Source organism: Mixophyes fleayi, chromosome 12 (assembly GCF_038048845.1).
Source record: "Mixophyes fleayi isolate aMixFle1 chromosome 12, aMixFle1.hap1, whole genome shotgun sequence".
Classification (NCBI taxonomy): domain Eukaryota; kingdom Metazoa; phylum Chordata; class Amphibia; order Anura; family Limnodynastidae; genus Mixophyes; species Mixophyes fleayi.
Genome location: NC_134413.1, coordinates 15,788,123 through 15,814,017, shown reverse-complemented (window position 1 = coordinate 15,814,017; position 25,895 = coordinate 15,788,123). Strand labels below are relative to the sequence as shown.

Sequence of the window (25,895 nt, the reverse complement as noted above, 5' to 3'; positions counted from 1 at the left end):
AGTGACAGCTAGATATAGGTGTGTGTACAGCAAGTGACAGCTAGGGATAGGTGTGTGTACAGCAAGTGACAGCTAGAGATAGGTGTGTGTACAGCAAGTGACAGCTAGGGATAGGTGTGTCTACAGCAAGTGACAGCTAGAGATAGGTGTGTCTACAGCAAGTGACAGCTAGAGATAGGTGTGTCTACAGCAAGTGACAGCTAGGGATAGGTGTGTGTACAGCAAGTGACAGCTAGAGATAGGTGTGTCTACAGCAAGTGACAGCTAGGGATAGGTGTGTGTACAGCAAGTGACAGCTAGGGATAGGTGTGTGTACAGCAAGTGACAGCTAGAGATAGGTGTGTCTACAGCAAGTGACAGCTAGGGATAGGTGTGTCTACAGCAAGTGACAGCTAGGGATAGGTGTGTGTACAGCAAGTGACAGCTAGAGATAGGTGTGTCTACAGCAAGTGACAGCTAGAGATAGGTGTGTCTACAGCAAGTGACAGCTAGAGATAGGTGTGTCTACAGCAAGTGACAGCTAGAGATAGGTGTGTCTACAGCAAGTGACAGCTAGAGATAGGTGTGTCTACAGCAAGTGACAGCTAGGGATAGGTGTGTCTACAGCAAGTGACAGCTAGAGATAGGTGTGTCTACAGCAAGTGACAGCTAGAGATAGGTGTGTCTACAGCAAGTGACAGCTAGGGAAATGTAGTTGCAGGTAGGTAGTGTGTAGCGTTTTGTTTTTGTGTTGTCTTCCTTATTGTTCCTTTAGAGATGCTAGCAAGAGCTAACAAATTTGCACGCCCAAAAAACAAATAGAAAGGATGCACGATTGTTTATTCCAATTCACTAGACCATGAACAGACATGCATTCATTTTTAGGAAGCAATGTCTTGAAACAAAGTATTTTACACCCTGCTGTTTCTGTTCAAGATGCTAGAAATAGTAACACATAATACCAAAATGTGTTACAAAACAAAAAAAAAAAAATCACAAACTGTTCTATAAACGTTATAAAACAGTAATTCCTAATCTATTATTTTTAAACCTTCTGAAACATAATAATAATAATAATAATAATAATAATAATAATAATAATAATAAATAATAATAATAATAATAATAATCTACACACTACAACAGTCACACATATAAATACAGACAAACACTAAATAAATATGAATGAAAAGTGGATATGAAATAGGTGTCTCTTTGAACCAAAAATCCGCTCTGTGCCTCCACCAGACCCTGTAACGGGCGCTGCCAGGTTACAAAAAGCAGCAACGTATGAAACCTCCCAGCAGTGAGGTGGCGCCGGTGGTGATAGAGACATCATTTACCAAGTACAGCTCATACGCAACGCAAAAACACCTTGACTTTGCCCCTCAGTGGGTGCCCAGTGCAGACCTCCCAAGTGCCCCCAATTTAGAGGAACATCCAGGCCGCAAATGGGGCGGGGCTTAACAGAAAAGCAAGTGCTATTTTATCCAAATTTGCCCATTTGTGGGCAGAGTTTGAGTGGAACAGGGGTGGGGCTTATTTTGTCCCGCTTTCAGGATTCTAAATGTTGGGAGGTAGGCCATGTTCAGGCACGCACCTCCTCTCTGCACCCAGGGAATCGCCCTGTAAGATAATAGTGGGCCTCAATGTGCCGAGAGGGGGAACATTCATTGTGTGCAAAGGTAAAACATCACATCGAAATCCAAACTCCTCCCCGTTTAGTGCCACCGCTTTCAATTTAGCACTTTCAATTTTTTATTGAAATTATTGCCCAGCTGAGCCTTACTGATGGCTTAATTAAATCATGAGAGTTAGGATGACGTAGGGACTTTAAATTGGAGACAAAACTAAATAAATAAAACAATGGTTATCAAGTCTCCTCCCCCACTGAATTCTCAACCGGCCCCTTAGGATTGGTTTCCTTTAATAAGAAGATAACAAGCAGGGGGTCCTACTGCTTAAGGCAGTGATGGGCAACAAGTGGCCCTAGGGTGCATTGCAGCCCTACGAGCCTTCAGTTGTGGCCCTCATCTCACCCCTGCTTTATTGTATGTTTGTTTTATTATAGATTGTAACACTTGTTTAAAATGCCTGCTGATATGTTATTACACATAGGTGTTTCTTTCTTTGATTAAATATATTGTTTTACCTTATTAATGAAATTAAAGGTAATATGCGGCCCTATTGAAGGGTTAAGGGCTGCCCATGTGGCCCCTGAAGTTGTTCAGGTTGCTTGTCATTGGCTTAAATGATAACCAGCCCCAGACTAATGAGCACAGGGTTGGTGAAGGGAGGAGCTAAGGAAAAAGTGTGCCAGCTCCCGAAATCCCTCCATTTAAAAGCACTGACTCTCCCACTTATCCCTTCTGGCCAGGCCTGGACAACCTGTGGCTCTACAGGTATTGGGAAACCAAATCCCTACATACCCTGCTGGCTATGGACTGGCAAAGCATGCTGGGGTTTGAAGTTTCACAACACCGCTGGATAGCCACTGGTTGGCCAGGCCTGCTCTAGGCTGTGGTGGCTGAGTGATTAACAAGAATGGACCCTGAAGTGGCAGAAGTGAATTTTTTAGGGATTCATACATCTATAGTTGTAAACCCAGGCAGCTTTCATAGCTCAGCTCTCTCAATTGTGTTTGTCAAATACAGTGATTTAACCAACAGACACTTAAAACTCTTTAAGAGGAGGGCTGGTTAGCACTACAGAGCCGCAAGGGCTGTAATTGACTGGGCGTGACTGTGGCTACTAATCACATGTAACCATCTTTAGCTCATATCTAATAACTTACTGTCCCGTCTCTTCCAAACTAACCATTCTCTAGTTCAAGTGTTTTGTGGGCTGATGTCTTTAAAATACAACGGCCAACAATTAATGCTGGCTGAGGAATATAACCCCTTTAATAAGATACCACCTACTGTATAAACAGAGCTGAACAGCGCCACCTAGCACCAAAAGTACAAGGAAATACAGCAGATTATTTACTTAGTATCACCAACAAATTATATTTGAACACAGTACCTGTCATATGCAATGCCCTTGTTTAGATGGTATGTATAAAACTTACATTACTTTCAAAGTAAATAATTTTTTAAAGATCTTGCACTTACCAGCACTGAGCTAAACTTTTGTACTCAAAGGCCAACATTTAGTATTTTAGTTTTTTGATACTGTCACAGTGACGTGATTTTCTCCATTCATTGATCACATGCATTTTTACACCAGCATTGTAATAAACTAGAGAAACTCAGCGGTAACCACCTTAAATTAAACTGACATGTAATAACTAAATTATCTTATTAACAGTAGCCAATAACTTTTTTTATACACTACATTACATGTAGACATTTTAATAATGGGGTGTAATGAATAAATAACTATATTATCAATCACTATATTAAAGGAACTAAAGAATGTCTTTATACACTACAATATATGTATAACTTCTTCTATTGAAGAAAAATTGCTGGGCATGGTCCCAGCAAGATGCACTGATATATGTGGCTGCAAATAACTGTCATAGTTTCCAGACCACCCAGCAGGTCACATGTTCCAGGTCACCCAGAAGGTGCACAGGGAGAGTTCACCAACTGTCACAGATTCCAGAGCACGTAGCAGATGCACAGGTGTACTGGCAACCGTCATATTTTCCAGAGGACAATAGTAATGCATTGTTGTAAATGGGGGGAGGATGTTTTGTGAAATAACTCCGAAACGATGTAACCAATTACAACTCCAATATTTTTTCTACAAATCTACAGACCCACGGGTATAGTACTTAACTGCATTTTTGAAAAAATGGAGATGTTGCCTACACAAACCAATCAGATTCTAGCAGTCATTTTAAAGAATGTACTAAACAAATGATATATAGAATCTATAGGCAACATCTCCATTTTTTCAAACCTGCAGTTTAGTAAATATACCCACAAGACCTTTAATTTGGTATATGATGGGCCACCGCTCAGAGAATGGCATCACAGAAATAAGAAACGCATACAAGTCGTACTTGTGCTATTAATATATAGATAAACCATACAACTACTGCACAATTCTTTAAGGCATTCGAACCCTATTTTTTTTTAGTAATTATCTAATGGAAATAATCAGAGATAACTGCAAAATACTATTTTTAATATATGACATTACTGATTTTCTATGTCTGATTGCGGAGCTCATATTTCAGTAGAATGCCGTTGTCTTTTCTCTGTTTCAGAATTCCTTTATCTACTCTCAGGGTTCTCCTGCCAGTGTCATCCCCCATGATACAAATGATTGAGTAACTGGGGGTGCGATCGTTGTCTAGACATTAGAATATATGATAAAGACCAAGCAAAGATGTAACAAAGACATAATTCATAGTCTGTACAGAGATACAGCATAAAAGTATGTCTAGCATATGCTTTCTCCTCTAATTGGCATAATTCGGTACATACATTTGTGGAGTAAGAGTGCCTTTACAGATAAAAAGTACAAAACACTAATTGAATAACAGTATAATAATAAAAAGAGCTGCTCCACTCATAATAGCACAAGTATGTACTATATCTATAAGTACTCTGTTTATACAAATAAAAATAAAGAATATTGGATTAACGGTGATGATTTGTATTTTACGGAATTGTGGATGATGGTTGTGCTCTACAGTATTGGGATTATTTTGGGATATATAGTTTGCTTTAGATTATAATAACTCAACGGTTCGTCGGAATCGCTTATTAAATATACCCCTTGGTGTACATGGTGGATTGGGGTTAATGTAAAGGTTTAAGCTAATGCAGTCTTAATTCAGAATAAATCATTTACATATTAAGACGGCCTCATGCAAGCTGATGATTGTTTTGTGATCTGATGACAAAATGATAGGACATGATTGCACAGATCAAGTCATTTGGTGGCCAGGTCATGTTTTAAATGCAGACTCCTTGGGGTCAGATAATGGAATCACATCAACTGATTAATTGAGAAACCAGAATGTCATATCTACCCTATAAAATGTCTATCACTATCGTTTGGTGACTCTCACAAACTACAACATGGGTCCAGTTTGGTCTGAACTAGCCAAATCGGCCTGCCGGACTATAACTTTTGTGGCCAGTTTAGAGAATGTGATAGGACCATACCCGTTCAGTTTTATCAACAACTACATATACACAAACTAATTGACCAAATCACAGATTCATTCCCCACTGCCCAGACAAATATTACCCCAATCTATCCAGTTAGCACTCATGTCCAATTAATACACATCATTGCACCACAAAGTACCTAGAATAATATAGATTTTGACCAATCCAAGGACAATGTACTCTTATATAGTTGGTAAAATTCCAACAAACATCAGCAGAAAGTGAGACTTTACACAAGCATGATATAACTCTTCATATTCACAAACTATCTGACAACAACTATAGAGTCCAGTGGTAGATTTCCATAGGATGGGAAGCATTTGCAAAATCTGTAAAACATCCCACCAGTCTATATAAAAATAACCCCAGGCTTTTAAACTACAAAGAAGTACTGCTGTAGGCTCGTGTGAAGGGAGCATAGCACTTATCATTCCCCTGCAAACGCTCCGCTGCCAACTATTGGTGCCATAGCAGTAAACAGACTCCATTCCTGAACCACACACATTCTCTTGATGTTGCCTGAGCCGCAGCTTCAGTGGATGGTTCCAGCTCTGTTACACTGACATTTTGTAAAGTACATAATCCTAAGCTAGATCTCTTACCATGGAGACTCCTGTGCTCAATAATAAGTTTAAGTGGTGTATATCTCTTACCTCTTACTATTATGCTGGTGGACTTTTTTGCCGGATTGCCGACGTTGTTATTGGCGACACAGCTGTAGGTCCCAGCATCCTCGGAAGTAATAGACGGTATAGTCAGTGTCCCACTGCTTAGTAGAGTCTTTTCTGGGAGATTCCCAACGGATCTCACCCAAGTCAATGTTGGCGTTGGTTCCCCACCGGTGGTAACGCACACTAACATTATTGTTTCACCCGGATTTACAACAATGGGATCTTCCACCAGCAGTTTAATAGACGGAGATGCTAAAAATAGAAGGGAGAAAAAAAGAGCAAAATAAGTAAATTACTTTATTTACTACTAAATTCAAATATTCTATAAGTACAAATATTATACTTTATATTTAACTTAAAGACATTGTCCACCAGATGACTTTAGTTTATTGCTCTTAAAACGTTATCTAATAATTTTCTCAGAATATCTTGATTTATCTTCCAGGCTCCAGCAAGGACTATTTTAACCAGGTAGCACTGTTTAATTCTGTCGCCTTTGGACATGACACGGAGTAGCTTTGCTTTTGATAGAAATGTGCATTGAAGTGCAGTTCTGAGTTGTGTCCAATGGGTCCACAAGTAAAACTATTCTGCTTGGTTGATATGATGGCTTTGCTGGAAAGCACAGTTCAAACCAGAAAGATAACAAAAGTAATTAGTCAAAGTTTCAAAAGGGCATGTACAAGCCAACAAAATAAAGTTGTCTAAAGGTGGAAAACTTCTCTAAATGTTGTCATTGGTTTAACTGCTTGTTAAACCAATTTAAAGATCAAAAGAGGAAACCCCATCCAAAAACAGTATTAGTTTCACCCTATGAAACAATACCATTCCCAAGCACAATACTACACATCTTTCGTAAACAACAAATACTTTCACTCTAATGGACTTTATTAAACCCTTAATGATTATGATACATCTATAACTAAATGCCCGTTCTAAATTTCAAGTTTAGGAGATGTGTTTCACTAGGAAAAACCTTTTTCTTCCATTATCTACCCTGGTGATTTATAAATATATATTTTTTTTTTTTGGGGGGGGGGGGGGTGCTGATAGGACTTTCATTTGGAGGAACAGTGAAGTAAATTTATTTATATTTTATGGTCATTATATAATACAAATATAGACAGACCTTATATAATTGTTCCAATAATTATTTAAGATGATTACAGCAACCCGAGAAAGTTGCCTCCAAAATGTACTTAGTGTTTTGGATAGAGCCAGAAGTTAAAATTTTAGTGCCTTGGGCGAGAAATTAAATGCCATTCCACTTGCCCTCAATGTTAGCCAAATGATCATACAATATTCCGAAACTGCACCCCGCATTCAGCGTTGCACCCTTGGAGGTCACCCCTCTTGCACAGCCCTAGTTACGGCCCTGGTTTTGGACACCAAACGTGCACTTTGCGCAAGCACTGATGAAGATTTAGGGTCAGACACAAAAGTACATAATCTGGTACTAATTTTTTTTTTGTTATGTAAAAAATGTTGTGATTGCACATGGGTGTTTATGGGTTTTGTGTATTAGTCATTCTTTGTGTTAGTCACATATTTTTGTATAATTTTGTGACACTCGTACAAAAGTGTCACACTCGTGGAGTGAGGGTGCCGCATCTTTAAGGTGCTGGGGTGTGAGTTGGACGGAGATGGGCATGTTTAACTTTTTAAAATATTATACATTATAGACTGACACATTATAACAGATCCATAGGTGGCACTAATTATTTTACTGGTGACCTGGAAAACTTGCACTGTTAGAGCTCTTTGAGAACTGGATTTGGAAAACACTGCACTAAGGCTTATGGGTTGATAGGTTTATATAAGCTGTGGGGAACATGTGAGACTATACAGAAGCATATAAGGCTATGTGTGGACAGCTGAGTACTGCACATTTTTGCACTTTTACCAATCCCCCTGTTGTCAGAAATGTCCCTCATTCTGTATTGAAATGTTGAGACGTAATTTAAATGTCTGGGCATAGAGAAGAAGCTAATAATTTTTTTGTACTTTTTATTTATTTTTTTTTCCCTCCACACTAATGAAGACCCCAAACTTTGTTAGTAAGTGGTATTGCTTTATTATTTTTAATTCTTTTTTAACTTATTGGCAAGTTGTGAGCATTTGAGTTTGTTGTGCTGGTTTTATGCCTTTCACTTCAATGACATTCTGTATGTCCATAAATTTCAGCTAGACCGAGAGGTTTAGTATTATTCATAACAAAGTGCTAAAGTTTAATTACTTGTTTTGCTTTGGCCTAGAATTAAAATGAGCTTAAAGAGTGGAATAAAATCCTTCTTTACCTTCCATCTGTCTTTTGGTTTCCAGTGCACTGATTTATAGGACAAAACAGAAGCGCAGATTGTAAAAATGATTTAGTGTTGGTCACACATTAGATGTCAGGCCCTTGACTCGTCTACGCTGGCTCAGGAACCTTGTAATCACCAGTAATCTTTATAATTCTACTATTTCTACAGTTAACCCGAGAAACTACCAGACTGTGGAAGAGAAAAGTGTTTCAGGAAAACAACGGATACATGTATTTGTAATGAAAAATATGTTAACAACAATTGTTATTCCAATAAATAAAATATATTGTTGACTTGAATAATCATAGCAAAGGGCTTAGTGTAGTCATTATCTACATATAGTAGAGGCAGACATTTTCTATGTTGAATTAATAAATTCCCTAACACACACACACAAAAACACAAACGCTGATCTGGTTGGATTTGAACCCATGACCAATGGTCAAAGTGGAAACTTAGAAGTGGTGATATGGAAAATATAAGTGAATGGAATTCAAGGTTTACAATGTGTCAGTAGGAGAAGAGGTGGTATGGCGTACCACTGTATATTCCCCCCAACACCACTTCCACAACAGCCCATGACCCCAGCAATGTGAAATATCAATGTTAATCACTGTGCAACCATTATGCCCAGTGTTCCAATCTATCACATTCCTGACAATGAATCCTATTAATTTGCTCTGACCCAGGGCCTCAAAATATTGTCAAGTACATGAATATAGGTTATGAAGTGTTTGCATTCTTACTGAATATTGGTCCAAGCTTTAACATGGCTGCCTCCAGAGTGGGTACGCAGTGGATGCTCCTTAAATTCTACCACTGTGAATCTTTCTGAAGGGGGAAGAATTTTATCAAATCTGTGACTTTCTCTTTCCAAAGTGAAAGAACTGACAGTGTGAGGATTTTACATTTCATTCAAACTAACAGAAGTTTAATTGGGTCCCAACATACAGCCAGGACCTCTGCCAGTTACTACTTTGGTCTCTCTGGAGCCTGTAAATGAAAGCCGGCTGCTGATAAGAGAAGTCGGCAATGCCCTGGTAACATGTAAAGCAATGATCCCTTAATAGGAAGCACTTTGTAGATAGAATTCTGTACATGACAAAGAACAGTATAATGAACCAAGGTGTCTACATTTTGGGGGGGCAAAGGTGATACAGTATTTTCATCTTTAAAAACTAGTGTTATAATTGAGTTCAAATGGCAGATACCCTAGCAAGTTGAGAGTGAAATCACATGGAATCTGGAGGAGCAGCCCAAATCTCAGCAAGAATTTTGTTGGCTGCATCCGATTTACATAACAACATGCAAAAAAAATTAAATGATGGCCTCAATTAATAAATGAAATGTCACCAGGGGTAGCTGAACGTTATTGGCTGGTAGCAGTAAGACATAACTGACCGCTTCGCTAGTACAATCATGGTGGATATGCGCATATGTCACCTGGCTAGACGGTTTGTGCATGCGCAGTGGAGCTGAAAACCCAGGCTCGGGCTTTCAATTCAACTCATGTGACTGTGGTTGCCATGGGAACTACAGTCATGTGACATACATTGTAGTCAGTATAGAGGCTTTGGACCATTAATAGAATAACCCATCCTTTCCTTTCAATCATTTCTCTGCCATCAACTGACCACCAAGAAGCCTGATGGCTAGTTGCTCAGACTAAGAGATCAGGTTACATTCTGAGGACAAGCAGAAATTAAATGTTTCAAGGCAAGAGGCACTTTTTTTTTTTTACAGAGGCAGACATATATATCTCCCATACATATTGATTTTGCAAAGAGAACACTGAGTTACTGGAGAACCTCATATCTAAATTTATTAATTATGCACAGCTTGATTATAATGTCAGAGTAAATAACAATTATGCAGTAAAACATCTAATTCCAGCTGGATATAGCTAAATATAACTTCCACTAAAACAAAATTAATTTCTAGCATTTACACATGACAACCGAAAAATAATTCACAGCCTGATAAAATTGTTTTTAGGCAGTTTGAGACATTTGTCTATTGGGCACCTGTTGTATTTTCATGAGATGTTTCAGTAGCCTTTTGTTTGTGTTATACCCCTCCCAACCTTCAATTGTCAAATGACAAACCAGGAACCCATGTGACCTGAACGAGTTCTCACAAAACAGTCACCCAATATTTCTTTAATAAGATAGCTATAACTAATGGGACTTACAGATCTATTTAAGCTACCCAAATCAGGTTTGCACACAGAGGGTGGAGTGGAGGGGTCAAGTACCTGACTGCAGGTTAAACTTATATATTGGGATGCTCAGGGGGAGGGAGGTCTAGAGTGTTCACTCATTGCTAGGCTTTCCATATTTCATGTTCCTATGCTTTTTCCAAACAGGGCTCCAACATTCCAGGATCCAGACAGGCAGCAACTGAGCTTAGGACAACAGCAGCAGCCAAGTAAGGTAAGCAGCAACAACAGGAAGGATAGACCATGATAGTCTGCCAACTGTCCTGATTCTGGTTGGTCAGTCCCAAATTTGGGTGACTGTCCTGCTCAGTCAGGACTTTGTCCACACTACAGGGACAGTTGGGAGGTATATCCAGCGTCACACTGTTTTGTTTGTAAAGGGGGAGCTGCGTGCACCCAACAGTAGTGCACATGTCATTGCCTATGTATTTGAAGGGACTGGGAAGGGTTGTAGAGCATCCAAGCACTGAATAAAATGATAGCCACACCCCTTTCATGCTGGTCAAACCCCCTCTATAAATTCTGCATTTGCCCCTGCAAATTAAGCGGTTACATGGGCCATTAGGCAGGTGAAATAGAATGGTTCTCTGCATCCATCTCTGAACTTTGGGTCTAACTTTTCAGATGCAAACATTTTTTAGAGGTTTCAGCCAGACACAGAAGCAAGGGTCCTAAAAGCAAAATTACCATTTTACACAATCAGAGAGAGTGGGATACATTCTTAACGACTCTCAACTCATTAAATATGTCAGTGCAGCATAGTGTAGCTTTTTCTACCAGAAAGTTGTTGATGCTACGCAAACTGTAAAGCATTTGCATGCACATATTGGATATAATAATGCAATCATTCAAGAAATATTATTTATCAGTGGGAAATCGGTTACCTGTTTTGTTGGAAAGCTTGAAGGAAACCATCTTATCGGGAATGTTGCAGACGTTTCGTACTGAGGCGATACAGCTGTAATTGGCATAATCCTGAGGTCTGAGATTCTTCAGCTTCAAAATTTTCGTCTCACCCTAGTGAAGAACAAAGATTAAGAGAAGTAAAGTTTGGTGCTTGACCTCTTGTTCGTTTATTGGAACATAAAACTGATAGAGCGAATAATGGAACACTATGAAACATATCACACAAAGGATGACTGTGGAAAACTGACTGTAAAGTCATTGGTTGTTACATCTGGTCAGACTAGACTAATCCTAAAAAGAAGACCTTGGAGTACTTCCATCTCCTGCATCACCGCTCGGGAGAAACGGGGCTACTGGGTCTAAAACGAAACAGATTAGCACTCAGTGTAAAAAAAAATAAACAAACGTAATGGTTTGTTTGGATTTAACTGAAGCAAAACAAAACAGTTGCTGTAAAAATTAAAATAGATTTGTAGTGTCTAGAGGAGACTATAATTAAAAATAATAAACATTTATAAAAATATACATAATATAATAAAAAATAAAAAACTCACCCTCATCTCTAGTTCTTGTAACATTCCCTAAACTTTAGAAAATTACACATATTAAGTATAAAAATAAATGAGAGTAATAGGTAACACATTTAAGGACTTATTGTTTGTACTATATTTGTCTAATTTAACTCTAAAAATCCCTACAATTTAAAAATGCTACTAAAGGAACGACCTATTATGTCATGAAATAAGCAATGTAAATTTCACCCAGATACTATAAAAAAATACTGGTATTTAACTAGCGCATAGTAAAAACCCTAAAATGTATCTGGCCATGATGCTATAAGTTTCCTGTCATTAAGGGGTTAAGCAAAGAGCGCTCTTTAAGGTAGAGCACCGGAAATTCTGGCTCCTTAGGCTCAGGCCTTACGGCCACCATACCTGGGATATTGATAAGGGAATGAAGCATTACTGCTGTGTACCATTTGTACCCAGGGACCAGCTATTAAATGATTTTGTGAGCACACAGCTTTTCTGACAAACTGAAGATATAAAATTCAAAGTAACAGCATTTCAAATGATGCCTTCAGTTTAGTTTCCATTTAAACATTCAAACACAGATTTATCAGTGTACTTTTTATTTAGATGGCCAATGCTTTGCACAAGTTACATTTTTGACTAAGAGCTATCCTCATTGTTTCCCCTTAAGCTACCTCCTAAAACTGCCATGAGATAAATGATGTATGTTCAAGACAATCTAGCCCTGGTACCAACAGTGTTGGAAATTTAGTATACGGTTCCTATTTAAACGTTATTTTACACAGCAAGACATTGCGGGTTACTCTCTAACAAAGAGCACATAGGCTGTAACCAACATTTTGCATTTAAGGGGATAAGTTTTTGGCCACCCCTCCCAGTTGAATTTCTGCTCTATTGAATTAGATTCTGTGGTTCTGTTCCTTCTCCCTGAGAGCTGCAGCGCTAAATGGCGCCACCTGCTGGTATTAGCTACCTAGGAACAAAACCTTTAATTGTTCAAAAGTGCAAGTGTGAATTACACTATTGTAACCTATCAGGCAATGACTTTCAATGCGGAAAGTATACTATAGAGATAAAAGTCATTGCTGATTTATTGCTATAGGTTGCTGCACGTTGTTAGTAAATATCCGTCCGTACATGTAGGTTGCAAAATACACACCGTAGAATAAGCCAACATGTTTATTTTGTTAAGTTGATGCAATGTATGGTAACATTTTAGGCCCAATACATTCTTCAAATGTAGTTAAACGGTGGGATTTTATATATTTGTCATTAGTTTTTTTTTATATCACGCTGCACAGAGGATATGTAATCATTCACATCAGTTCCTGCACCACTGGAGCTTACAATCTAAATTCCCTACTGCACAAACACGTGTAGACTAGAGACAACACATTTGGGGCCTTGGTCAAAACTGGACTCATGATCCTAGCATTGAGAGGCCGTCATGCTAGGCACTGTGGCACCTTGTTGGACGAAGCCCCAGAAATTGTGTTCTCTGCTATTCAGCTGAAGTTCGGAAGCTGCCGAATTGACTCGCCTGGCTATATTAGCCACCAACAGTTACTTTATTTTGGGTTGATTGTAGCTCACTTCAAGCTAAAATCTATATATAAAGTGTACAACAGTCAGAAAGCCAGCTACCCATGTTATTTTCTTAAAGCTGTGTGGATCCAACAACCAATATCTACACATCTTAGTATAAAAAAAGAAAAACTTAATATAAATGGTAGCACTAGGGTGGGTGGGGAGGTGCCATAGGAGCCCCACCATATTTTTATTGTGTTCTGTCCTGGCATTTACATATTTACATACAATAGGGACCTCTGGCAGTCATATTTGGCAATTTTTAGGTCTTAATACAGAAATCTAACATCATCCAATCAGCTTTCATTTTCAGCCATCAAAATACCATTTAAGAGAAGAGGTGTAGAGAGGGATTTTACAGCATGGTGGCTCAGTGGTTAGCACTTCTGCCTCACAGTACTGGGGTCATAAGTTTAATACCCGACCATGGCCTCATCTGTGTGGAGTTTGTTCTCCCTGTGTTTGCGTGGGTTTCCTCCAGGTGCTCCGGTTTCCTCCCACATTCCAAAAACATACTAGTAGGTTAATTGGCTGCTATCAAATTGACCCTAGTTTCCGTCCATCCGTGTGTGTGTGTGTGTATGTTAGGGAATTTAGATTGTAAGCTCCTATGGGGCAGGGACTGATGTGAGTGAGTTCTCTGTACAGCGCTGCAGAATTAGTAGTGCTATATAAATAGATGATGATGATAGATATATTTTAAACTTCCTATGGAACTTTCTCCACTGAAGTAAGGTTTGCAAAACATTCTTTTTTTCCTCAAACATCACATGATCACCAACTGCCATTTGAAGGTTGTGACTTTGCACACTTTATTAAAGGAGTATTGACTCTATACACGCTACATGAAGGACCACTGTTGGACCTGTAAATACGCTGTTACTTTTGAACCAGTAGGTTCCAAAATATCAAGACAATACCTTCCATAAATATATCTTATTCTGCTGATATTATTGTGATATATATTCTGAATCTGCTTAAAACCATATACAAATCTGTTTTAGACCATCATCCAAACAGTATACTTTATTACGCTTATATTTTGAATATTGCATTTATGTTTATATATCTCATATTTCTATACTCACGACTGTATTATCTGTTCATAGACACATATGTATCATATATTGTCAATGTTGTTCCCAACAATATTTTCAATAATTTTGAAAAAATGATTAACCATTACTGTACAGACTGATTCATACTATATTCATACTATATTCCCTCTATATATTCAATATTACCTATTTTCTACTCCATATTTTAAATTTCAGATTTCCTTTAACAGTGATGCTTCTTCCCAAATATGCCTACTTGAACCTAAAACTAAAAATAGCCTCTACATTAATATATCTTTAATTGCTTTTTGTGTATGTGTGTGAAAGCCACCAGTCAAAACCAGAAAAGGTGTTATTGATAAGAGCAGGACAACTTCTCTAGTGCAGAATTATGATTTAGTGCATCCTTATTTACAAGGTCCAGACAAGTACCACAATGCTCTTCACACTTCTCAGGCTTCTGTTGTGATTGTTGGCACATCCTGAGACCTGAGAGCTCATAGATAGATTGCACCGCAGTCAGTGTGTTCTTGTGTAACGATTTTCAGAGCCATACGGAAATTTCGTGAAAGTGCCTGATCAGGTTCCAAAGATGCAGGAGCCAGACCTGGCTGTAACTGCAAGAGAACATCGGGCCTTGACCGTCTTGCATACTTCTCAGAGTTCACAATTTGGAAATCATGACCAATTAGGCCAATGGTTAGGGAACAGGGGTACATTACCCCAAATGGGGTAAAAATGAAATTCCTGGGGGTAATGCTGCCGATATACATGCTGTCAGTTGGATTGTAGACCCCTTTAAATGTGAAATTGCTGTTGTACCAGAAGAGCCTCAAGGGTTGGCAGAAGCACTTCTTGAGCTTTGATGCAATAATGAAGCACATATTGCATTTGAAAACAAAGCAGATCTGTCATATTTTTGGATGTCAACAGCTGCAAAGGCATTCATTGTACATGAGGAGGCAGTCAAAAAGTTGCTGCCTTTTGCAACAACCTACCTTTGCGAACAAGGATTTTCCACTCTAACGAACATAAAAACAAAGCAGAGAAATTGATTGGACGCTGAAGACTGTATCCAAATTGCTCCGACATCAAAATGCCCCAATATTGATGCTCTCGTAACAAAAATGAAGCAACATCATTTCTCCAAAACCTGAAGTTTTGAAGTTGAAGCTTTCAAAATTTTTTTGAATAGATTCAATAAAAGTTTGAATTCCAATAATTAATAATATATGATTTCCTTCCTTTCAAATAACGTCGGCGTATCTAAATATATTTAGGGGTAAAAGGTAAAAAAGTTCCCTGACCCCTGTCTTAGGCAATACCCCCAATGCACCCAGGACCCAAATCATGCCCCCAAATCATAAATCTTTGCCTCTGGATCACAAAGCCCCAACCCTTCTCAGCAGCCAATAACATTTCACCATCCAGATTTTTTATATCATAAACTCCACATTGTTTTTGAGCTATCTTGCTATTCAGAAGATAAGATGAGGCATTATTGATTTAGGAATTATGGGAACAACCATTATTTATTGATTAAGGGGCAAAATTAATGTATAATTAACTTATGGGGCATTTTTTTCCAATTATATTAAGAGGCAATATTATTGTATTATTTTACTATGGGGGCAATTTGAATATATTACTATATTAAAGTGGCAATACTATTTGATTGATACTTATTTATGATGCCCACATGTGGCCCTAAATATTGCCCCCATAATAAAACAAATAATAAAATTTCCCCATAAGTGAATTATAAATTAATTTTGCCCCTTATTATTAAGTAAATAATTATTGCCCCCTTAATTCACAAGTCCAAGTGCCTCCTCTTATGTTATGAATAGAACGATAGCTCAAACATGCTATCTAGCCAATCAAAAGCAGGTATACACGAACCCCTTTTTTTTCAGGCGGTTTTGACCAAACTGACGGAGGTTTAGGGTTAGATTCACTAAACTGCGGGTTTGAAAAAGTGGAGATGTTGCCTATAGCAACCAATCATATTCTAGTTCTCATTTATTTAGTGCATTCGGCAAAATGACAGCTAGAATCTGATTGGTTGCTATAGGCAACATCTCCACTTTTTCAAACCCGCAGTTTAGTAAATATACCCCTTAGACTATACCGCCGGCAGGTTAGCTGTTTTCAATCCGCCACACATCTCCAGCCATTTAGCATCCCAGCCTTTCCTATAGGAAAGGCGACGGTTTAGTGCACTAAACTGCAACAAAGGCGATTTTTAGTTTAACGATCTCCTAATCTTTATTGGGAGGTATCATATTCTGTATTACCTGAGGGAAAGCCTTATATCTGGGATAAGAGTGAATCAAATGATTACAGGGACAACATAAAATGAGTTCCGTTAGAGCCTGCGGGTAAATCTGGAACACTAGTATTAATTTTTATCTCTTGTTATCGGTTAATATCTACTTTTCTGAACCGACAGGGTTTTAAGTTAACAACTGTTATGTCAGAAAACTTTACACACTATATACAGCAAGAAATATGTCATGCAGATAATTTATAGCTGCAGAATTAGTTCTACAAACGTCTGAGTCCCTTCCGCTTTCTACCCGCAGACATCTTATATCAAATTATAAAGTTAGTCATTGCTTTGTCAAGTCATTCATGAAACATTTATACTGCCATTTCTTTCTATTTTGCCAAAACGCCTTGGAAGATGAAAGAGATACATCCCTTATTTTTAGCTCCAGTTCTGCTTTTGAAATTGTCACATGTCATCTGAGGTAACGTACGCAGACGGCAGGCAAGCTGTCTTAAGGAAAGGCTCGACGGCTGTACTTTCCTGAGAAAATGTCGCTTAGTGGGTGTATATCAAGAAACATGAGGGAAATTTTCAAAACTGTTCTGCATTTGGCTGCAAAGTGTTGCTGGTATAACTTGTTCTACAGTGCTCTCAGCCAACTGCGGCACACAGCAGAATGAACGGACTATCACCATCTGAACTCAATTCATCATCATCACCTTGGGCAGCCCTCTGAACCTTACACCCAAAACCCTCCCTAATTTATAGTCAGAGATTTGTTACTGTATGAGCAAGCAAAATGCGCAGTTTGGCAGCACATCCTGGCTAACTGAATCCCCCCTCACCCCCCTATATGTACTGAAGACATTAAGGAGAGCAAAGCATCAAAATTAAGTAACTTTACACCTGGGCAAAACCAAGTGGTATTGGAGGGGGGGGGGGGGAGTACATTTTAAATGTGGGGACAGATTTATAGTTGGGGTAGAGCATGTCCTAGAACAACTGTAAATTTCAGTGTAAAAAATAAAGCTATCAATTATTTGTGTGCTACATGAAAAAGCAGCTAGTATATAACTTATGTGTAAAAAAAATAAACTAATTTGCACCCCTTGCACTCTAACATGGTTTGTCCCAGAGAACATTCACTCCTGTTTTTGCCTTACTTTCCTTAATGACTCAGGCCCAAGTTATGTGAGTGGGGTAACCCAACAACCCAACGCCTCACTAGTGAATGTAAAGGATTTACAGAGCATTTTGACCAGATACAAAGATTTACAAATGTTGCTACAACGCTATCACTATATCAGTGAACAAAGTAACAATATTACCAACAATACAAATGACCAATATCACAAGGTTCATAATCTATTAAATACAGGCAGAGAATATTGGTAGAAATTAAAATCTTTCATTCAATGCAACCTAGATAAAAATATTGGAGATCATTATAATTCTGGTTGGTCCCGGCCTTCGTTTTAAACACTTTTTTTCCCCATTCTTTATCTATAATTTTAATATTTCACTTTTTAAAGAATTTTTGTCATCTTAAGGAATCTAATAAAGGTTTTATTAATTCCTCAAATAGAGTGCACCACTCATAAAGACAACAAGCTGGTCTTCTCGTCTATAAATACTGTGTAAACATTAGTTGTCTAGGTAGCATTTATTTTATTAAAATTATTACCATTTATTTATATAGCGCCACTAATTACACAGCGCTGTACAAAGATCTCACTCACATCAGTCCCTAACACATTGGGGCTTACAGTCTAATTCCCTAACACACACACACACGCACAGATTAGGGTCAATTTGTTAGCAGCCAATTAACCTACCAGTATGTTTTTGGAGTGTGGGAGGAAACCGGAGCACCCGGAGGAAACCCACACAAACACGGGGAGAACATAAAAACTCCTCACACATAAGGCCATGGTCGAGAATTGAACTCATGACCCCAGTGCTGTAAGGCAGAAGTGCTAACCACTTAGCCACTGTGCTGCCCTGGGCGCATATAATAATAATAATAATAATAATAATAATATAATATATATATATATATATATATATATATATATATATATATATGCCCAATGTGCATTTAACAAGGAGTATGCTAATCTTCCCAGCTTCACCCCACCGTCATTCGCATTTGCCCTCTGGGTCTGAATTCGTGCCTTTTCATAAATCATCAAGTTTTAACTGTGCATGGTGTCATAACAAGGATATACGATGCATCGTTTTTAGCTATATTTTTAACAGGTTTGGCCCTAATACAGTATAGGGTGATATTTTGCTATGAGTATATAATGGGAAGATGCTCATGTCAAAGGTCATACGATTTCTAAATATGTTTCTCTTGGATTCCGACCAGACTTAGCACTTAATAACTTCAAGTATAGCTGGTGCATCTCAGGTGATTTATCAATTTATGTCTATCCTGTCACCTGAAGATAAAGCACAGAAGATTCCAGAGTGCCGGAAAATAACACAATGTCTTCAGGATAATAGTAACCAAACTCAGGCATAAAACAAAATAAAATAATGTTATCTTTAAAGTGATGTGTGTACTGAAATAACACAGTTCACTTATAGGATGATTAAGTGTTGAATGTTTATTTATATGGAATAACAGCAGATAACATCATTAAATTTATTATAATTACTAAATAATGGTCCAGGCCGCTCAATGAGGCAAATCGCGTCTTGCCAGTCCCATCACTAGAGAATTGGGCAGGTTCTAGGAGGTCTCCCAGAAAATTGGGAGTTTCCTGAACATTCCGAAAGTATTCTGTAAATATGTATAAAAGTATCAGGAACTTGTGATAACTTGGAGAGCTGAAGGACTCAGTGAATGGCGTTTAATAGAGCTTCAGTCATTTTCTACAGCGCTGAATATTCACAGAACCCCTACCTAGCATAGAATAACAGCATGTATAAAGGACTAATGTTTAGCAATATTTTTAAATGTCATATGCATTGTCGTTAAAGTTGGTTTTGAAACAAAATGCTGTTTGTTATGGAATGTGACAATTACTGACAAGAGAACAGCTATTTCGAATGCCTGACATTTTACATAGTTACATCAGACATAGTCATCATTAGATTCTAAAAGGGCCAAGTTCATCAAGTTCAACTGTTTACTTTTCTATAGTACTGAGTGTGTCAGACATTTCTCTCATCTGTTTTTCAAGCTTTGCGCCTTTGCAAACAGTATGTGGACTGGCTATAATTGTCTTGGTTTGCGCTGTGGCACTGTTTTTAATAAAGATTTTTTTTTAAAAGGCACCGAAAACAAGAGACTACAGTGTAAGAAGCAACTGGTATATAATATAATATAATATAATATAATATAATATAATAAAAGCATCTTTAACATCAACACGCGTGGACAATGTCCAGAATGATTCATCTGCTAACAGCCCATGGTACATTAGAGGGCACCCAATCCTCTTTACACAAGGTGAAACTTTTCATTCCAAAAATAGAATGTGTCAAGTTGTCTTGAGATCAGAAGCATTTTCATTGGTACAAATGAGTTTGTATTACAGTTTATGGAAGGATCAGATATTGTTTTGGATGCTGGATGGCTTTTAAAAACTGTTTCACATACGACTTAAAATTCAGCCCTCTCTAATCTACACTGCATTGCTAATATATAGGCCCACTGTCCTCTTAGCCCATCCCAATTATCCCTTTTTCCCTGTTATTAAAATGACCATGATGTATCTGTGTTGCGATGTAGATAACGTGTGTCCACACAGATACAGCACAGTAATTTTAATAACGGGGGGAAAAGGGACAATTACATTGGGCCATGAAGACAAAGGGCCTATGTACATGTAGCAATGCAGTGTAGATTGGAGAGGGCCATACACATAGGTACACATAGGTACCAGCACGGTGGCTTAGTGGTTAGCACTTTTGCCTTACATCACTGAAGTCATGAATTCAATTCCCGACCATGGCCTTATCTGTGTGGAGTTTGTATGTTCTTCCCATGTTTGCGTGGGTTTCCTCCAGGTGCTCTGGTTTCCTCCCACACTCCCAAAAAAATACTAGTAGGTTAATTGGCTGCTATCAAATTGATCCTTGTCTGTGTGTATGTTAGGAAATTTAGACTGTAAGCTCCAATGGGGCAGGGACTGATGTGAATGAGTTTTCTGTACAGCGCTGCAGAATAAGTGGCTCTATATAAATAGATGATGATGATTTTGATTGGATCTGGGGTAATTCATAAATAATTATTTATAAAATTTGATCTTGAATGGTCTTCTCAGAACATTGGGCAGTACATTTGCATGGTCCCTCTGAAAACCATTCCTAGCCATATAAACCTATGGAGGCACAAATCTACGGAAGTCCCATACAGGGGACCAACAAAAATTGATAACCTCATAATCTACTTTCTATGCTTCTATTTGTTTCTACTTAGTCTGTTCGAGTCAACCATTTTTCCTATGGAAACTGTTAAGAAGGAGTTTTGAGCAACAGGACACAAATAGGAAGCGATGGTGGTAAGGACATAGGGCCTGATTCATTAAGGTTCTTAACTTGAGAAACTTCTTATTTCAGTCTCCTGGACAAATGCAAGGGGTTCAAATTAGTATTCTGTTTTGCACATAAGTTAAATACTGACTGTTTTTTCATGTAGCACACAAATATCAACTTTACATTTCAGTGTACAAATAAGCTATCAAGTATTTGTGTGCTACATGAAAAAGCAGTCAGTATTTAACCTATGTGCAAAACAGAAAACTAATTTGCACCCCTTGCATTGTAAAATGGTTTTGTCCAGTGTAACATATATAGCTGTGTTTTGGAACTAACTTTTTTGCTTGGGAAGTCCACTTTTATCAACAAATAGGCTAAACCCAAATGGACAACAGCCATCATTATGGAGGTATTATTATTACATAGTCACACCTAGAACCCCTTGTCTGATATTTGTTTTCCTTATGTTTCCTTGTTTGACTCTTCCATAATATGGATTTATATATAAGATTATTTCCCAATTACATTACAGCACCCCATGCTACATCTATAATATTATTTATGAATTCAGCTACATGGTTTAAAAAAAAATGCATATTGAAAGCATTATGTTTTCCCGATGGAATGACTTTAAAAATAAATCTGTGCCCTCAAGCAGGTGTATGTAACACTACTCCCTTGCATACTGTTTCTCCATATTGCATCATTATGTATTTTGTAAATAAACAATTTGTATCACTTGTGTATATAAACACATTGTCAGTGTAGTACATTATGCAAACAGTTGTTCTGTCCCGTTTATGAGATGGTGTTTCAGAAAGTATGCAAGTTGACCATATATCAGTACATGTTTTATATAAACCCTTTAAATATTGTACAGGAAGTCGTTGAGATAAGACATTTAAATGCACTCTGTTAATGCAAAATGTAAAGATAGGCAGTGCCGCCATCGGGGGGGTTCGGCCAGTATTGCTGTGAGGGGCCCGGGCAGACCTCTCCGTCTTTCCGGGTTCCCTGGACTGTCCGGGCCTCTCAGTCTTACTGACTGTGCTGCCCCTTCTTCTCCGCGATGCTGCAACTCCGCCTCCCAGGCTCTGATAGGCTGGGAGAGCGCGTCGCTGTGACATCATCACTGCTTGCCGCGCTCTCAGTGTATCAGTGACCCAGAGCTGCAGCATCGCGGAGGAGAAGGTAAATTAATTAGGTGTTCATTTTATATGAGAGGGGCAGATAGAATAGGGGACATTTACTGTGATTGGGGGGAGGGGGCATTTACTGGGATTGGGGGAAACGGGGGGGGGGGGAATATACTGTGATGTATGGTGAAGAGGGAGGGGTGCACATGCATGGGGAGGGGCTGCCACATTAATTAGTACTGGGACCCACAGTTTTGATGCCAGCCCTGAGGATAGGGTACACATAGTTAAGCAATAGAGGTTAAATGATAGAATCAGTAAAACAAATATGTAAAAGAGTATTGTAGCAAAAACCCTGGAATGCATTATTAAGAACATGAGAATCACCCCAGCCCTTTATTAGGAACTGGAGATAATTAAGGTATGAAGTTACTCTGTATTGTCAGCGGTTCTTAGTCAATTGACAGGCTACATCCCGCTCTATTCTGCTAACTATGTGAAACAAAGGTACCTCCATGACAAATATATAATAGAAAAGTCCCGATCATTTTTTTTATTGTGGATATTCTGGACGATCGCAATTAGAATTTATGAAAGATTGATGCATGATCTATGTAACTGTGCAACAATGTAACTGTGTAAGGCAGCTCCACGGCAACGTTCTATTGTTGTAAAATAAATAGGTGATATTTTTATACCGCAGCTCAGGTTTTTATATGAAGAAAAGCAAATGTATGGCGGAACGACGTCCCACTGCTCAACATTTATAGAAATAAATTTAAAATGAACCGTACTTTGTAATTTTTCCTTTAATAAATTGAAAACGAGCAAGTTTAAAGACCACGCTGTGACATTCCTCATAATTGGCACAAATTGGACAGTATAGTCAGTTGTTTTAATACTGTATAATTACAGGAAGTCACACAGAAAGACTGTGTTAATATGCTCATTGGCAGTAATTATAGTGTGTACAGAGGTTTAAAAATATGACATGATGTCTGTTAAGTAAATTAAGATATTTTGTTGGGCACACAGAATCGAACAGATGAAAATAGTAAAAACAAAATAAAAAAAAATAACAGTGAATTTCGCAACAATTTTGTGTTACATTCCTATTCTCTAGATGAGAATATGATTGTCTGCAATGTGTAGATTTTCTGTTGCCTTGTGGTAGTAGAAATAAAAAGATATAACATAGTTTCTAACCTGTCTACTCATGAGTTGGAGATTTCAGCCGGCAAGTATGAGTTCAGTTTGGAAAGACAACAGTCTGAGCTTTTGTCTCCTATTTGCAACAATAACATTTGTCAGAAGTTCAGGGCTGAAGTAAGTTTTTACTTTGTTGCAACAATGTTGCTGCACTCTGAAAAAGAGTTAGGTCATTGCTGGAGATACGTTGGCAAGTTTAAAATGTTGTTTAAAACCATAATGGGTCATAACCGCTGTTAAATTACATCCATTTACCAACATTCTTAACACAGTACAATGTATGTAAACGGGTCTGACTTTGAAACCCATTGTTCCCAATCTCATAGTATCCACTCACATTTGTACTTACATTTGGGTTGGGCATTGAGATCGTGTTGTGACATGTTTTTTCAAATCATTCTACGGCTATTCATTGCAAAGCATAAAAAAGGAGTAACTTTGCACCTGGGCAAAACCATGTTGCATTGTAGGGGGAGGTAAATTTAAAACTTGAGACAGATTTAGAGTTTTGGTAGGACATGTCCTAGATCAAATTTAAATTTCAGTGTAAAAATAAAGCTATCAAGTATTTGTGTGCTGCATGAAAAGCAGCCAGTATTAAACTTATGTGCAAAATAATAAACTCATTTGCACCCCTTGCATTGTAATATAGTTTGTCTAGGAGAAAACTTACTCCTTTTTTTTGCTTTGCTCTCCTTAATGACTCAGGCCTATTGAGGTCAATGGAATGACCTTGATAGACCCTCTGAACGTAAGCAAAGACACAAGTTAATAGGATTTTAAGCATAGTAGACATGCAGTTCCACTGGCCATTGAATTTGAACTTGTACATTAAAGAGCAAGAAATCTATTTATACATCTAATTACGTGTTGATACTTAATTAAATCTGTCTTATGCTTTTCTAGAAATTGTGATCTATAAAAGGCAGCTTAGAAGGGTGGAACAGATTGATGCTTGCAGTCTCTTAGGTAACAAATTCTCTGTTTAGACTGATGAAGTTTCCACACAAGGTGAAGCATGGTAAGACAGGACAATGCATCATTTACTTTCGTGCCAAAATGAAACTATACATACGTTGGGTTTAGCAAAAACTCTTCCTAAAGTACCTCTGTGGATGCCAGGCAGAGCGGACATAGGGTGCTACATCAAAAGTAGTTGCTGGTGTTTAAAGAAAGCTCCAACAATCATCCAGTTAAAAAGAATAATGTGATGGATAATGATCAAAGCGATGCATATAAGTGCAAAGTGATAGATAGTTAGAGGATCTGAATATTTATGTAATATGACTATAAATGACCCATTCAATGATAATCCTACACTAGCGTGAGTGCATTCTACCTGTCATGTTAGAATTTACCCTGTAAGCATTTCCTGTTCTTTTAAAAAAAAAAAAAAAGTAATGATTTTCTAACCTCAGGTGCCGGAGGTTACCATGGAAACCTTCCAGATTTTACCAGGTCTCTGTGAAGAGATCCATTTTAACACCCCAGATACTTAATATTTCAACATACTTCTCTTGACAAAGCTTTGGAGGCTATTAATGAAGACATCATCCAGAAATAGAAGATACTGTCAATGACACGTAAATACATAAGATAAACAGCATAGTCTGCTTTTCAGTGGCATAAGATGTTTCAGTATAGAATTATTTGTTGGGCTGGAAATTTTACCGTGAAACTTTTTCAAATATGCTGGGTGTGCAAATAATAAAAACGCAGATAGATATAAAAAAAAAAAAAAAAAAAGCAGAAATAAAATCCCAAAACTCTAATGCTTAATCTATGTTCATCTTGCCTTAAATTAGTTTGCAATTCACTGCACAGGTCTGTAGACTGGAAGAATTATTTGACTCAGTACTGCCACCTTTTGGCCACAAGTGGTACAGCCACTTATGTTTGTTTTAGAATAGTGGCCCTTTTTTGTTGCCATAGGTGGTATTTTGAGTTTTATATTTCCAGAATTAAAACTTCTAATTCACTTGAATAAATGGTATCTGTGGAAATTGTCACCTATACATTGTTTAATGTCCTTGAAACCCAGAAGGAAGCAAAATGCAGTATTGATAGACTGAGAAAATGTAATATTATATCTGTTTCTGTGTTTATGCTTTAAAAACAAAGCACATAATCTAGACTGTGTGATAGTGGCATGCTAGGATTTCTGGAAAACCTATACTACTCACACTGGTACACCTATGCTAACATCCACTCTGAGCCACACTCACTTCTCTTGTCTCAACTGTGTCTCAACTCCTTTACTTGCTAGTTTGTAAGCTCTCAACATTTATTTTTACTACCTTATATGTCCCTGTTTAACGTATGCTCCTTTACCCCACTGACGGGCAATGTAGAGTTCTGTGGCATCTTACAAATTAACAACTATAATAATAATCATCACAA

At 37.9% G+C, this 25,895-nt stretch overlaps 1 protein-coding gene across 2 annotated transcripts in view; it reads right to left on the bottom strand.

Moving 5' to 3' along the window:
• Nucleotides 1–25,895, bottom strand: part of MDGA2 (MAM domain containing glycosylphosphatidylinositol anchor 2) — a 241,464-nt gene that overhangs the window by 178,372 nt on the left and 37,197 nt on the right. For both annotated transcript variants that reach the window (XM_075192161.1, XM_075192162.1), the window contains exons 3-4: nucleotides 11,188–11,320; nucleotides 5,765–6,034 (exon numbers count right to left, since the gene is read on the bottom strand). In XM_075192161.1, coding sequence (XP_075048262.1) covers nucleotides 5,765–6,034; nucleotides 11,188–11,218 — 301 coding nt within the window. In that variant the 5' untranslated portion in view covers nucleotides 11,219–11,320. The remainder of the gene's footprint in view (nucleotides 1–5,764; nucleotides 6,035–11,187; nucleotides 11,321–25,895) is intronic.